General features: G+C 43.7%; 1 protein-coding gene across 1 annotated transcript in view; it reads right to left on the reverse strand.

Moving 5' to 3' along the window:
- LRRC9 (leucine rich repeat containing 9) overlaps positions 1–13,462 on the reverse strand; it is a 640,455-nt gene that overhangs the window by 535,149 nt on the left and 91,844 nt on the right. Inside the window, exon 4 of the mRNA XM_069207426.1 lies at positions 8,066–8,206. Coding sequence (XP_069063527.1) covers positions 8,066–8,206 — 141 coding nt within the window. The remainder of the gene's footprint in view (positions 1–8,065; positions 8,207–13,462) is intronic.

Here is a 13,462-nt window from a genome sequence, read left to right on the forward strand (position 1 = left end):
TTTGTCTTTCAGTTTTGACTAATTTACTTGCAAATGCCCTTCTAGTGTATTTAGTTAATTCCAAGATAATTAATCTACCTTTCTGACTAATTGAAAGGTGTCGCTAAATGATGCTCTTGTAGAAATCAGTGAGATATTCAAAATGTCAGATTTGTCTGCGTTTAGGTTAAAAAACTTGAGATCCTCTCAAAAATCCCACTTTGTCTCTCCAATGTAGGGACTGATGTTCAGCAAGATGTCACCCTCAGACAGACAAAATTTATGTTTCAACCCTACATATGCAAATCCCTCAGTGGCAGAGCATTTCATAATTTTGGCTGGTGGTGGTTCAATAGATAAGGCAAGAAAGACACAAGATAAGTAGAAGTCCTGTTCCGTACTATGAAGGTGTATGTAATTTTATCTCGACCTCTTCTCCAAGACCTTTGCCTTCTGGGCCAGTTCATCAATTTCAGGCATTGCCATGTTACACACTGTCACTCCAAGAAAGCCCCAGCTCACTCTGGCAAATGCCTTGCCAGCATCCAAAGTCACCCAAAGTGCAGGTACTTGTTTTTAACAGAATTTTACATTTTAACTTTAAAGTCTGCTTCGACTAAGTCTATGAAAAAGGGCACTTTTTCAACCAGCATATTAGTCAGGACTTTTGTAATTATTTTGGCATCTATATTGATGGGGCAAGATTACTTACAGAATGTTCTTCTCTGATCCAGTAGATGCATGGGACTGAGCTGACACACACTGTCCTAAACCAACAACAAAGACAAAGGATGGTGTCCAAAAACATGAGCGACAAATGGGTTGCCAGGGATCCTTTTGACATGCAGCTTGGCTCCATTACTAAAGATTTAACTCCTAGGCCACCATCTCACAAGGACAGTGATATGGCTAGCATTATACTTAGACCCTCAGACGACTTGCTTTGAAACAGCCTGAAATTGAAAATAAGTACAAGGGTGCCCTCAATGTGCACCCTGAATTGATTGCTATTTCTTTGAGTCATAAGTAAACTTATTAATGGGCAGTCCTAACAATGTAAAAAGTCCCACATTCTGGGCTTACAACTGTGAAGCCGTAAGTGGCAGGGGAGTAAGAGGTAATAAATACAATTTGCATCCATTAGCAAAGGCTAAGCAACAGGTCAAGAGCTAGATTTTACAGAAATCACAGCTGGGGTTTAGTTTCTTATATTCCCAGAGTCACAGAACCTCACCTAAATCAAAGATCATATTGCAGCTAACTTAGTTTCAAGTCCCAGGCTATCCATCAGAACGAAATACCATTGCTTCTCTAGCTGGATAAACCAGGCTGCTGTGTCTCCTTTTCTCAAAGGAGGAAATTTTATTTGCTTTTGAAACAAATTGAACTTGTTATTTTAGGATCTTTTTGAAACAGTAGGTGTTTAAGCCCTGGTCCCAGAACGTCTGTAGGCTAAAACTGGAATAAAGCTATGTTGACGGTCAGATGCCAAGGAGTGGCATTTCCATAGAATCAGAATTCAAAGAATCTGCCTCCATAAACTGCTGTTAATTTGAACCAGTATATAAGGATAGCAGGGTCCAGGGCTACTGCCTGACCCTATACCTTAAACTCCAGATATATTTGTTCCTGGCTTGTTGAACAGTGAAGTTGAAATAAAGCTAGATTATGCTCCATTAGTTTTATTTGGCCGGTCTTTCCATTTTCCTGAGAACGCTTCAAGTCTTTAATTCAGTGTAATCAGAAACTTAGCATTGAATATGTCTAAAAGTGGTTTCAAGGATAGCTCTGGTAAAGTGCTAGATAGTTAAAGAAAGGCAAAAGTTAGAGGGCCAATCTGTGTTTCGATTTGTTTCAACAAAGTCCTCTTGGGCTTACAAGGGCCACCACACTTGCATTAAGTACTTGCTTGTTTCCACTAACACGGACTGTGATGATCACTCTCTGATCGATGTTCTTCTATTTTTAAGATCTGATTTACCAGTTTGATAGACACAAAAGTTAGTCCAATATTCTCTACCTCATTTTTGAGTACTCAGTGAACTTATTGGTCTGTCATCATTGAACGCAGAAAAGCTAGATGGCTCTCAGAGACCTCTGCCCCAAGAGCACATTCTAGCCCTCATTATGACTTTGGCAGTCTTTTCAGCAGACCGCTGAAGCCACGGGCGCCAGAAGACCTCCACTGCAGGCAGTCTTCTGACCACCATATTATGAGTACGTGAGGATTTCCCCCACAATGTGGGCAGAAATCCACCAGTAGTCGTGCTGGCGGTCGAAGGCGCATGGGCGATTCAACCACGAGCCCCGCCAAAAGGACTCCACCAGCCATATTACGGCCTGGCAGTGTCCTGATGTCGGGGCGCTGGTGGTGGTGGAAGCACCTATTCCCATTCCCTGCCGGACTACCTCCTCGCCGGACAAGGTAAGTCGATCGTCCGAGAGGGCAAGGGAGTGGGGGGGGGTGAGTGTGTGACTATGCGTGTTTGATATGGGTGTTTGAATGCATGTTTGAATGAGTGTGTGCATGGGTGTTTGAATGAAGTGAGTGCGTGTTGGAAGGTTTATGTGAATGCGAGTATGGATGCGTGTGAGTGAATGCGTGTATGGATGCTTGTGAGTGAATACGTGTATGTAAGTGTTGGTAAATGAGTGTATGTGGGGGGTGTGAGCGTGTATGCGGGGGAGTGGGGTGCTGTTCTGGAAAGAGGGATGGGGGAGGGGCAGTTCTGGAGTTGTCTGCCGGTGACAGGAAAGAAATTGCCTGTCACCGGCAGCATTTCCGCCAGGGTTTTCGTGGAGGTGCTACTGTTCCGGAAACCCTGGTGGAAAGCCAACTCGGGATGCCACTGGCGGTCTTCAGTAGACCACTGGTTCGGAGATGCTAATCTCCGGCCCAGCTGTCCACCCACCCTGGCGGTATAAGCGGGGATGTGGCAGGTTGGCAGCGGCCAACCCGCCACACCCATAATGAGGCAGTCTTCACCGCAGGCCCTTTGGTGAAGGAACCGCCAGGGTCATAATGAGGGCCTATGTTTTGCCAACATAAATAAAAAAATACAAATTCACAGCTCTCTTGCTCATGCAGGGAGGCCAAAAGGGACATTTGACACATCGCTGAGTAGCAATCAGTTCTAGAATAAGGGAGGCACGAGAACCACACCAGATATGGCAATTGCTGGTATCACAGGGCTCTAACTAGCAACAAATGCTATATACCTGGGATAATGGAGAGACAATATTGATGAGAGACTTCCATATTGATGAAGGCATGAACACCTAGGTCATTTTATGAATTGCTACAGGATACTGTCTTACCCTATGACCAATTTCTTATGTACAAGAAGGTAGTTGCGGAGAAAAAAAAACATTCAGGAATCCTTTGCACAGTAAAATGCTCTCAATGGACTTTGGAAGGAAGGCTGTGAGAAGACTCTATGAAGCCCTGCTGAAAGGTTTACAGTGACTTTTAACAGAAGTACAAGATAAATGGTCCAAAGACAATAGCAGGGAGACCTAGCTTAGGAATTAGGGATAGTACATTATTATGAGACCAAAATCTAGAGATTCTATGAATTCATGATTTATACTCAAAAAATCACTCAGAACATCACACACTGGAAAAAGCAAGTACTACACTGGTCTGAACTGCACAGGGTAATACAACAAAGCCTCCTCCTGGAGAGGGGGGGGGGGTAAAATAGAGGCAGCCCTGTCCTAGACGAACTGATACATGTATTTGCTAATACCACTAACAACAAATTATCTGAAGGGGTGTATAATAATGATGGAAACTACCATTTAATGAAGGTATCTTTTTGAAAACCTAAGTATTGAAATAGGCTTTTAAGGATCGGTAGCGGAGTTTGTTGGGGTAGACAGATAGGGAGAATGGTCCCTTGCTGATGGAAATGTGCTTGCTCTCTGGAAACTGGGTATACCCAATTCCTATTGGATTGGGGAATGCTTGTCAACCCCTCGTCCTGAATTACAATTAAGTCTAAACGGAATGAATGGCTGAAAAATGATGCATGCAGAACAGAGCAGAGGCTTTGCAAAGATTATGCAATTTCATTATATGTAGGACAGACTACATATCTATCAAGTTGTTAAGTAACAAAATAGTTTGTTGCTTAACATGCGATTCATGTAATGACATCAAAGCAAATGTGAGCTCCCAATATGATCTTTGGTTTTAAACAAAAACCAAGATCAAGTGACTGTGCAATGGATTGTTACAAGCAACGTAAGTAATGTACCTGCACAACGTTAACCCCTTTGGCGTCACGGACGGATGAGGGTAGCGCCCTTCCACCCCCAAACGACGTTTGTTGATGTCATCAGAGGTCACCCCCATTGAGCTGGAAGCTCAGCTTTCAGGCGATTGGAAGAGAAAGGCTTTTCCTTTCCTTTGATGTCTTTCTGAGCATTTCTGCAGCACGATTGCATAGGGATTGTGCTGCAGAAATTGCCCACAAGACACCAGGGAGTTTTTTTTAATGAAATGGACATGAGGGGAGTGGCCCCTTGGGCAAGGATCGCTCCCCAAGGGGGGAATTAATTATCTGGCAGAAACCTCTAGACTCCAGGGATTGTTTACTTTTTTTATTTTTAGACTAGAGGGGAGCGACCCCCAAGGCAAGGGTGGCTCCCCTGGGGGGCAAATTTATTTTAGGCCATTTCTGCCGCACTTGGGGGCAGATCGGCCAATTGTATTAGGCCGATGTGCCCCCAAGGGGGCAGAAACAAAAAGGCACCAGGGATTTTTTATTATTCCTATTTTTTTTTTTTTTTTACATATGAGGAGCATAGGCAAGAGTTGCTCCCCGGGGGGGGCAATTTTATTTTAGGCCATTCCTGCCCCCTTGGGGGTTGATCGGCCAATTTTATTAGGCCAATCTGCTCACAAGGGGAGCAGAAACAACTTGGCACCATGGTTCTTTTTTTTTTTTTCTTTTTTACAGACGGGAAGTGACCCCTTAGGCAAGGGTCGCTCCCCTGTGGGCAATTTTATTTTAGGCCCTATTTTTCTTAGGCCAATCTGCCCCCAAGGGAGGCAGAAACCACTAGACACCAGGGATTTTTTCAATTTTTTTTTTTACAGATGGGGAGTGACCCCTAAGAAAGGGGTTGCTCCCCTGCAGCGCAAATTTATTTCTATTAGGCCCATCTGTCCCCAAGGAGGGCAGAAAACACTTAGGAACCAGGGATTTGGTGTGTGTGTTGTTTGGGGGGGGGGGGGGGGCAGACCCTTGGACAATGGTTGCTCCCCATGGGGCACATTACTGATGGCCTATTTTTGTAAGGCTCATCTGCCCTCAAGGGGGCAGAAAGCCCATTAGACACCAGGAAAGATTGTTTTCAAAAAAAGAGGTTTGGGGTATTGGCCATGCCCCCACCCCAAATAAATGGGAACAAAGTTGTTCTCCCCACCGGTGGGCAGATGGGGCAATTACCCCAATCCACTCCCCGGGGGAGCAGAAGCCTACTAGATGCCAGGGAATTTAAAAAATAAAATAAATATTGGGGTGGTGGCTACCAACCAGTATGGGCATGGTTTCGACCCCACCCCAACTGAAGGGGGTAATAGTCTTTCAGTTTTCCCCCTGCACACTAAAAGATCTTATCCCAACGGCAAGCAAGAGGATATTTGATTATTTTCGGTTTTGATTTTACATTTGGGCCATGAGAGCTTGGCTAACTCTCAAAATCATCCCACTTGGAATGGTGAGGGCTGCACTTTTTGGACTTTGGGACACTGCCATGTAGAAAAATCTACGAGACCTAGACACATCTGAAAACTAAACATCTGAGTGAGACAAGGGTGGCGTGCTTCACATGCACCCCGCACCATTTTCTTACCCACAATTCCCTGCAAACCTCTAACTATGCTTGAAATCACACATTTTCCCCACATTTTTGTGACGGAACCTCCTGGAATCTGCAGGAATCCACAAAATTCATATCACCCAGCATTGCTGCATCTATACCGATAAAAATTCTGCCCCACTTGTCAGCCTAAAAACGTTTTTTCTCAAACTGCCCTTTTGGACCCACTTTGGTTCCCCCTCAATTTATACATGTTTTTGGCTCTTCCCTTTCACGGGCACTTGGCCCACCTACACAAGTGAGGTATCATTTTTATCGGGAGACTGAGGGGAATGCTGTGTAGTAGGAAATTTGTGCCGATGCGGTGACCACACAGAAATGTGGGAAAATTTGACTTTTTAGCTAAATTTGAGGTTTGCTGAGGATTCTGGGTAAGAAAACAATGAGGGATCCAGCAAGTCACACCTCCCTGGACTCCCTTGGGTGTCTAATTTTCAGAAATGTCTGGGTTTGGTAGGTTTCCCTAGATGGCTGCTGAGCACAGGACCAAAAACGCAAGTGCCCACCCCTGCAAAAACAGGTAGTTTTGTAATTGATAATTTTGATGTGTCTACATATTGTTTTGGGGAATTTCCTGTGGCAGGCACTAGGCCTACCCACACAAGTGAGGGACCTTTTTATCTGGAAATGTGGGGGAATGCTGGGTAGAAGAAAGTTTGTAGCTCCCCTCAGATTCTAGAACTTTGCAGCACGAAATATGAGGAAAAAGTGTTTTTTTTGGCCAAATTTTAAGGTTTGCTAAACTACACACTTTGGAAAAAAACAGGTCAGTTTTCTTTGGGAAAATGTGATGTGTCCATGTTGTGTTTTGGGGCATTTCCTGTTGCAGGCACTAGGCCTACCCACACAAGTGAGGTACCATTTTAATCGGGAGACTTGGGGAATGCTGAGTGGAAGGACATTTGTGCCTCCTCTCAGATTCAAACACTTCCTATCACTGAAATGTGAGGGAAAAGCGTTTTTCCCCCATATTTTGAGGTTTGCTAAAGACTACTTTAAAAAAATCTGACGTAGCCGGAAAAAGTTATAAAAGAAAACGTGGACAGAAATGGCTCTTTTTTCCACCTCAATTTCAATATTTTTTTTTATTTTCTACACAAATGACCCCTTGCTGCATTCAGAATTTTGTCTACTGTTCAGAAATGTTCAGCTGTCCAGGATCCAGTATTGTTTTCACACCCATTTCTGTCACTAACTGGAAGGAGGATGAAAGCACAAAATAAATGGTAAAAATGGGGTATGTCCCAGTAAAATGCCTAAATTGTGTTGACAATGTGGTTTTTGTGATTCATGTATGCCTGTTCCTGAAAGATGGTGATTTTAGCACCGCAAACCCTTTTGTTGATACCATTTTCAGGGAAAACAAAACCCATGCTTTCTTCTGCAGCCCTTTTTTCCCATTTTGTTTTTAAAAAAAAAGAAATTTTAGCTGTATTTTGACTTGTTTCTTGGTCTCCTCCAGGGGAACCCACAAACCTCTAGAATCCCTAAGATGTTGGAAAAAAGACGCAAATTTTGCATGGCCAGCTTATGTGGACAAAACGTTATGACGGCCTAAGCGCGAACTGCCCTAAAAAGCCAAATAATTGCTTGGCACAGGAGGGGGAAAAGGCGTGGCAGCGAAGGGGTTAACAATGAAACACAACAACATTGTCTCTCGATCTGTCGGCTTTGTTAGACACTATGGATTACAAGGCCCTTCTCAACAAACTCTCATTGCCACCTGGGCAATGAACACGTAAGTTTCGAAATTAACAGCAGTCATGAATGCTCATGCTTCTGTTAATTTAGAATTTTGAATATTTCAATTTATTCACATAACACCTTTGGGTGTTCTGCTTGCCAACCACACGAGAGAACCTCGCATCCATGTGTGTGCTGAAGAAAGGAAATCTGGGACTAGTAGTGTGAACCCCTGCCTGACCACGGGCAGAACATGCATGATATCAATGCAAAACTGGAGGTCCTAATCTAAAGTATATTCCAGAAGTTTAAATGGTACGCAGACTGGACTTCAGAGTACTGTACACACATCATATTTCTTGAGGAAATCACATTTTGTAGGTTTTTGTGATGCCTGAATCCCTATTGGAGATGGTAAGCATGGAATACAAATAACACATGCAGTTAAATTATAATATATTTACAGGAAATACAATATGTGTGTGTGAGTACACAGCAGTTTTAAAGGACTCACCTCTACAAATGAAATCTGATTATTATTCAACCACAGTGTCTCCAGCCGAGTTAGTCCTTCCAAATTTTCAATCACATCAATTGCATTGCAATATAGATAAAGCTTTTCCAAATGTTTACAGTGTTGCAGACCGTCAATCTTCTGTTTATAAACAAAGGTAATGTGGTTAATAAGCAAATTTTCTACAAATTGCACGTCATGATGATTTTGGTACTGCCATCCTTGAGCTCTGGCCCTTACTAAATGTGTGGGAAATATATCACCACCAGGTGGAAGGGCCAGAAACAGAGTAGCAATGCAATAAAATATGTTTTTGTGCACAACCAATCTATGCGAGGGTCCTTTTCTGGGTTAACTTCCCATAACCATCAAACCTCTCCAATACCCTTTTCATGAAGCTCTGGCCAACAGTGTTGAGCATGGGGTGCAGCTTCGCCATCTCTCTGATGAGAAGACACTCTTTCTGGATGGAAGAAACGCCCTGGTCAACTTCGAATCTAGAATTACTCAATGTGGATGTCTGTTATCGGAGAGTATTTTGGGTAGGGTATTGACAAACTAATGCTGTAGAGGAGTTTATAGGGGTAAAATGAAGATGCTCACAACCAAGGCTGTTGAAAAGGTGCTTAAGAGACTGTTTCCAGGTTGGGTGGTATTGGACTTGAATGTTGGTACAACCTAGTTGAGTTGTGGCCAAATGGCAAAGTTCTACTCTGGTTGTAATTGTGGCCAAAGTGAACCTTAGGAAGAGTCTGTGGGCTTGCCATTTGTCAGCACAGAAGCATGTGTTCTGCTGGACTTTAGAGCACAAACCAATTGTTGGCCTAAACTGCAGCCAGCATCCAAGCTAGATTAAGCATCCTGGATTACAGTTTTGTTCAGTATTGCAAATAGCCCATCTCTCTTTCTTAAAGTGGATGAAGGAATAGTGGGCGAAAAAGCCATGTCCTCTTCTGGAGGGGAAGGGGAGAAAAGGGGCCTCATGTGAGGAAAAGCATCACTCATTAAAATCTCTGGTGACCTCAGGTGAGAATAGTGGCCTCGATAGTGGCACTTGAAGAAGTTGCAAAGCAAAAAAAACAGACAAACAAGGCGTTTGTTTACTGGATCGGTTGGTAGTGAAAAACAAATTTACTCTTCACTAGGATGGTGTGTGTGCTACTGGGGAACTGATTCAATGAGATTCAAGGGCGAATGAAGCACACTTGCCTCTCATCACTGCCCAGTTCACCCCATTGCATCCTGGTAAACACAGTACGCTAACTTCAAAGTTGATGTAGTTTTTCACCAAAGTTGGTGCAGATAGTGCTGTTATCTCTAGACACATGTTTCTAGGTTTAGCCCTTCATCAGTAGAAAGCAGAAGTAGTAGAGAGCAGGGAAAAGTCATATGGGGTTGCTGAAATGCTGCCGGTTAGAAATTGGGTCTCTAGTTGGCAGATGTATACACCCTTGTCCAAGCAGGGACCACAATCTTTGTCAGGGTGAGTCACTACACAATCCAAATTATCCTGTGCTCACCCTCTGGTAGCTTGGCACAGAACAGGTAGGCTTAACTTGGAAGGCAATGTGTAAAGTATTTGTGCAATAACTCATACAGTAACACAGTGAAAATACCACAAAAAGTACTCCACACCCGTTTAGGAAAATAGATAATATATAGCTGAATAAAATAAGATTCAAATGACAAAAATCCAATATGCACAAGTCAAGATATCACTTTTTAAAGGTTTAAATGAGTCTCAATCCTTAAGAATCAGTGGTTGTATCCTTATAACACACAGTACCTGGGATGCATAAAAAATAACGACGCACAGGGTAAAAGAGGAGGAGATGCGTCAAAAAATAAAGTGTTGCATTGGATTTCCCAGTGCGGCACAGACGCATTATTTCTTTCTGCGCTTCAAGAGGATGCGTCGATTTTCGGGGGCGCAGCCTTGGTTCAGCACTACGATGTTTTGACGCCCAGGGACGGTGCGTTGATAATCTTTGAGGCGCTGGTGAGAGGGAGCAGGCACTTCGTCGATTCGGTAGGCGATGCAGTGATTTTTCAGCCACGAGGCAGGCGCTGCATTGATTCAGTAGGCGATGCAGTGATTTTTCAGCCACAAGGCAGGCGCTGTGTCGATTTCGGCAGGTGTTGCAACGATTTTCCAATGCACAGGGATTTTCTTCTCTTGAGTGAAGTCTTTGTGGTCCTGAGACTTCATAACAGGAGGCAAGCTCAAACCAAGCCGTTGGAGAGCACTTGTGGGGAAGACAGAGTCCATCCAGCAGAGTCAGAGGCCATCAGGCAGCAGGACAACAACAAGCAGGGCAGCTTGTATAGATACCCAAAAATGCCTTTGAAGTGGGAGAAACTTCAAAGAGTGGTTTTGAAGTGCACAGGTTCCCCTTTCAGCCCGGTCCTGCCGGTCAGGATCCCTTTGGGGGGGTTATTAGTCCTTTGTGTGAGGGCAGGCCACTGGCTTTGAAGTGTAAGAGAGAGCCCCTCCACCCTTCCTGCCAGGGAAACCGTCTGTATGCAGATGCAGCTGAGTGGCATGTGTTTATAGCGGTTTGTGTAGAATGCACAAGGGGAGCTGTCAACCAGCACAGCGCAGACATGGAGTGGAGACAGACTCTAAGGCACAGATGGCAGTGAACACAGAGAAATGCCCATTTTCTAAAAGTGGCATTTCTAAAATAATAATATTAAATCCAACTTCACCAGTTAGCAGGATTTTCTATTACCATTCTGGCAATAATAAACATGACAGGGCTACACTTTTCAGATAACAATTCATCACTTAAAAGTATGTAAGGGCAGTTTTAATGCTGGCCTATGAGAGGAGCAGGCGTCACACTAGTGGAAAAAACATTTGTTAGTTTTTCACTACCAGGACATGTAAAAAAACATAAGTGCATGTCCTGCCTTTTATTTGCATAGCACCCTGCCCTTTGTGTTACCTAGGGCCTACCTAATGAGGTCACTTATATGTTGGAAAAGGGGAGTTTAAGGCTTGGCAAGTAGTTTTAAGTGCCAAGTCGAAATGGCAGTGCATCTGCACACACAGGCCTTGCAATGGCAGGTCTAAGGCATGGTTAAGGGGCTACTTATATGGGTGGCACAACCAGTGCTGCAGGCCCACTAACAGCATTTAATTTACAGGCCCTTGGCACCACTAGTGCACTCTACTTCCAGAGACTTCCAGGTAAATTAAATATGCCAATTGGGTAGGAGCCAATGTTACCATGATTAGGGGAGAGAGTTTATGCACTTCAGCATTGGTCATCAGTGGTCAAGTGTGCAGAGTCCTAAAACCAGCAAAAAAAGGGAAGCAGGCATAATGTTTGGGGATGACAACCCTAAAGCTGTCAGGTCTAACACTGCCCAAGTCTTCACAGGTCACAGTACCACTCCATATGCACACAGGTGCATCACAAGTGAGCTTGTCAGCTCATTAGCTCAAGGAAGCCTTTTAAACACAAGGGGAGAGGGAGCACACTGCCTCTCATCCGATCGCAGTTCCCCACATTGCATGCTGGTAAATGCAGTACACTCACTTCAAAGTTACCTTAGTTTTTCACCAAAGTTGGTGAGCTGTTACCTCTATCCTCTTCTGTTTGAAAGTCTCACTTGAGCCAGCAAGCTGACAAGCTTTGGAAATGCATCTGTGTGTCTATGAGTGGTTCTGTGACCTGAGAGGAATTTGGCAGCTTTTCCAGCAACCCCAGCTGATTTTTCTTTGCTCTTTTCTGATGAAGGACTAAACCAGGAAACAGTTGTCTAGATATATACAGCAATGTCTGCATCAACGTTGGTGAAAAACTACAGCTAATTTTGAAGTGATCACTAATTGTGTACTACATTTACCAGGATGCAAAGGATGCTGGAATGTGAGGCAGTGTGCTCCCAACCCACCTGTGTTTAAAAGGCTCCCTTGAGCCAGCAAGCTGATGAGCTTTGGAGATGCACATGTGTGCCTGAAAGGAGGGAGGCAAAGCAAAAGCAATGGCCGCAGGATAGAGGTAGTGGAAGGTCCTGGTCTTGGGAGACCAGAGGAATTTTCATTGTAATGAGGTGAGGCGCCTGAGTAGTGCCAACTGGACAGAATGTGAAGCCATAACTAGACCTGGTTTGTATTGTTGCAACACTTAATCCATAAAGGGGGTGAAATAACTCCTGATAGTGAAGGGTAAATTGAGAACTTAAACATGAAAGGATGGAATCCTGCCCTTCAGGAGTGCCACCAATGCCAAGACAGCACAGTTCCCAGATACAAAAATGCAATAAACAAGGATTTGCAAAGCCAATAAGTCTCAACTAGTAGAACAAATGGCTTTGCTAATGATTTTTGCCGATGCTGCTCAGCAGTAGAAGTGTGGGAAAATAATTTGTTGATATTGCTGTCTGCAAAATAAGTTTTAAAAAAGTGATGACGTAAGCGCACACTAGCTTTATTCCTCAAGTGTGCTCATCAATCATGACTCTACATCGACTTAACATGATAACACAATGCAAACATGATTCACCATGCGTACACATTTGGTGTGAAACGCCCATCTTTTTTCTTCACTCACTTTTCCAAGATTGTGGATTTAAGACATTTAAGTGTGCAGGAAAGCTCATACTTAAATAAAGAGCAGTCCAGGAGCAAACTGCAGTTGCCAGGGCCTCCAAAAAATGAAAAGTAAATGTACGGTCTTGACAGGAAGGCTGGTGGAGGAACAGAGGAGCCGGTAGGGTAAACACAGAGTGAGCAATGTAGAGTGGGATGACTAGTGAGAAACAGGTGGGAGAATGTCAAAAAGAAAAACCTGTTGTGGTGGGGAATGGAACAGATGAGATAGGAGCAACACCGTGTGCTCGGAGGGGAGCGGCTATATGGGGGAGAAGCAGCACATGAGGAAGATAACAAGAAATGCATGCACTCCCATGGACAGCTGAAAGAGAAAGAAGATTCTCTGAATGGGAGCAGTGGGAGGATGATAATTATCCATTCAAAAGGATTATGAAGGAGCTATCCTCTAAGGAGAGGGGCATAAGGAAGCTTAACAAATAAGAAGCAAGCAAATGGGATTGTCAAGAAAGCCAGCAGATGGTAATGGTTTTCAACAAAACGTTAGAAGCTGTCTGTAGGCTTGACCTATAAATACTTGTTAGCAAGGCCTTTGGCTTAAGTGGCAAGTGTAGATTTCTTCATTGGCTTTCAAAAATAGGCAACCCTCTGGATTGCCTTCATACTCGCTTTAAACACACAAAGGTTCCCGAGAAAGTCTTCCTTCTAATACCTAGCATGTGTAGGAGATAGTCATCTTGAACTAAGGTGATCCTGCCTGAACAAAAGATAAGCTAGAATTATACCCAACTCTATAAATTAAATATGCTCTGGAATCTGGCATCATACTAAGAACT

This window comes from Pleurodeles waltl, chromosome 9 (assembly GCF_031143425.1).
Source record: "Pleurodeles waltl isolate 20211129_DDA chromosome 9, aPleWal1.hap1.20221129, whole genome shotgun sequence".
Taxonomy (NCBI): Eukaryota; Metazoa; Chordata; class Amphibia; order Caudata; family Salamandridae; genus Pleurodeles; species Pleurodeles waltl.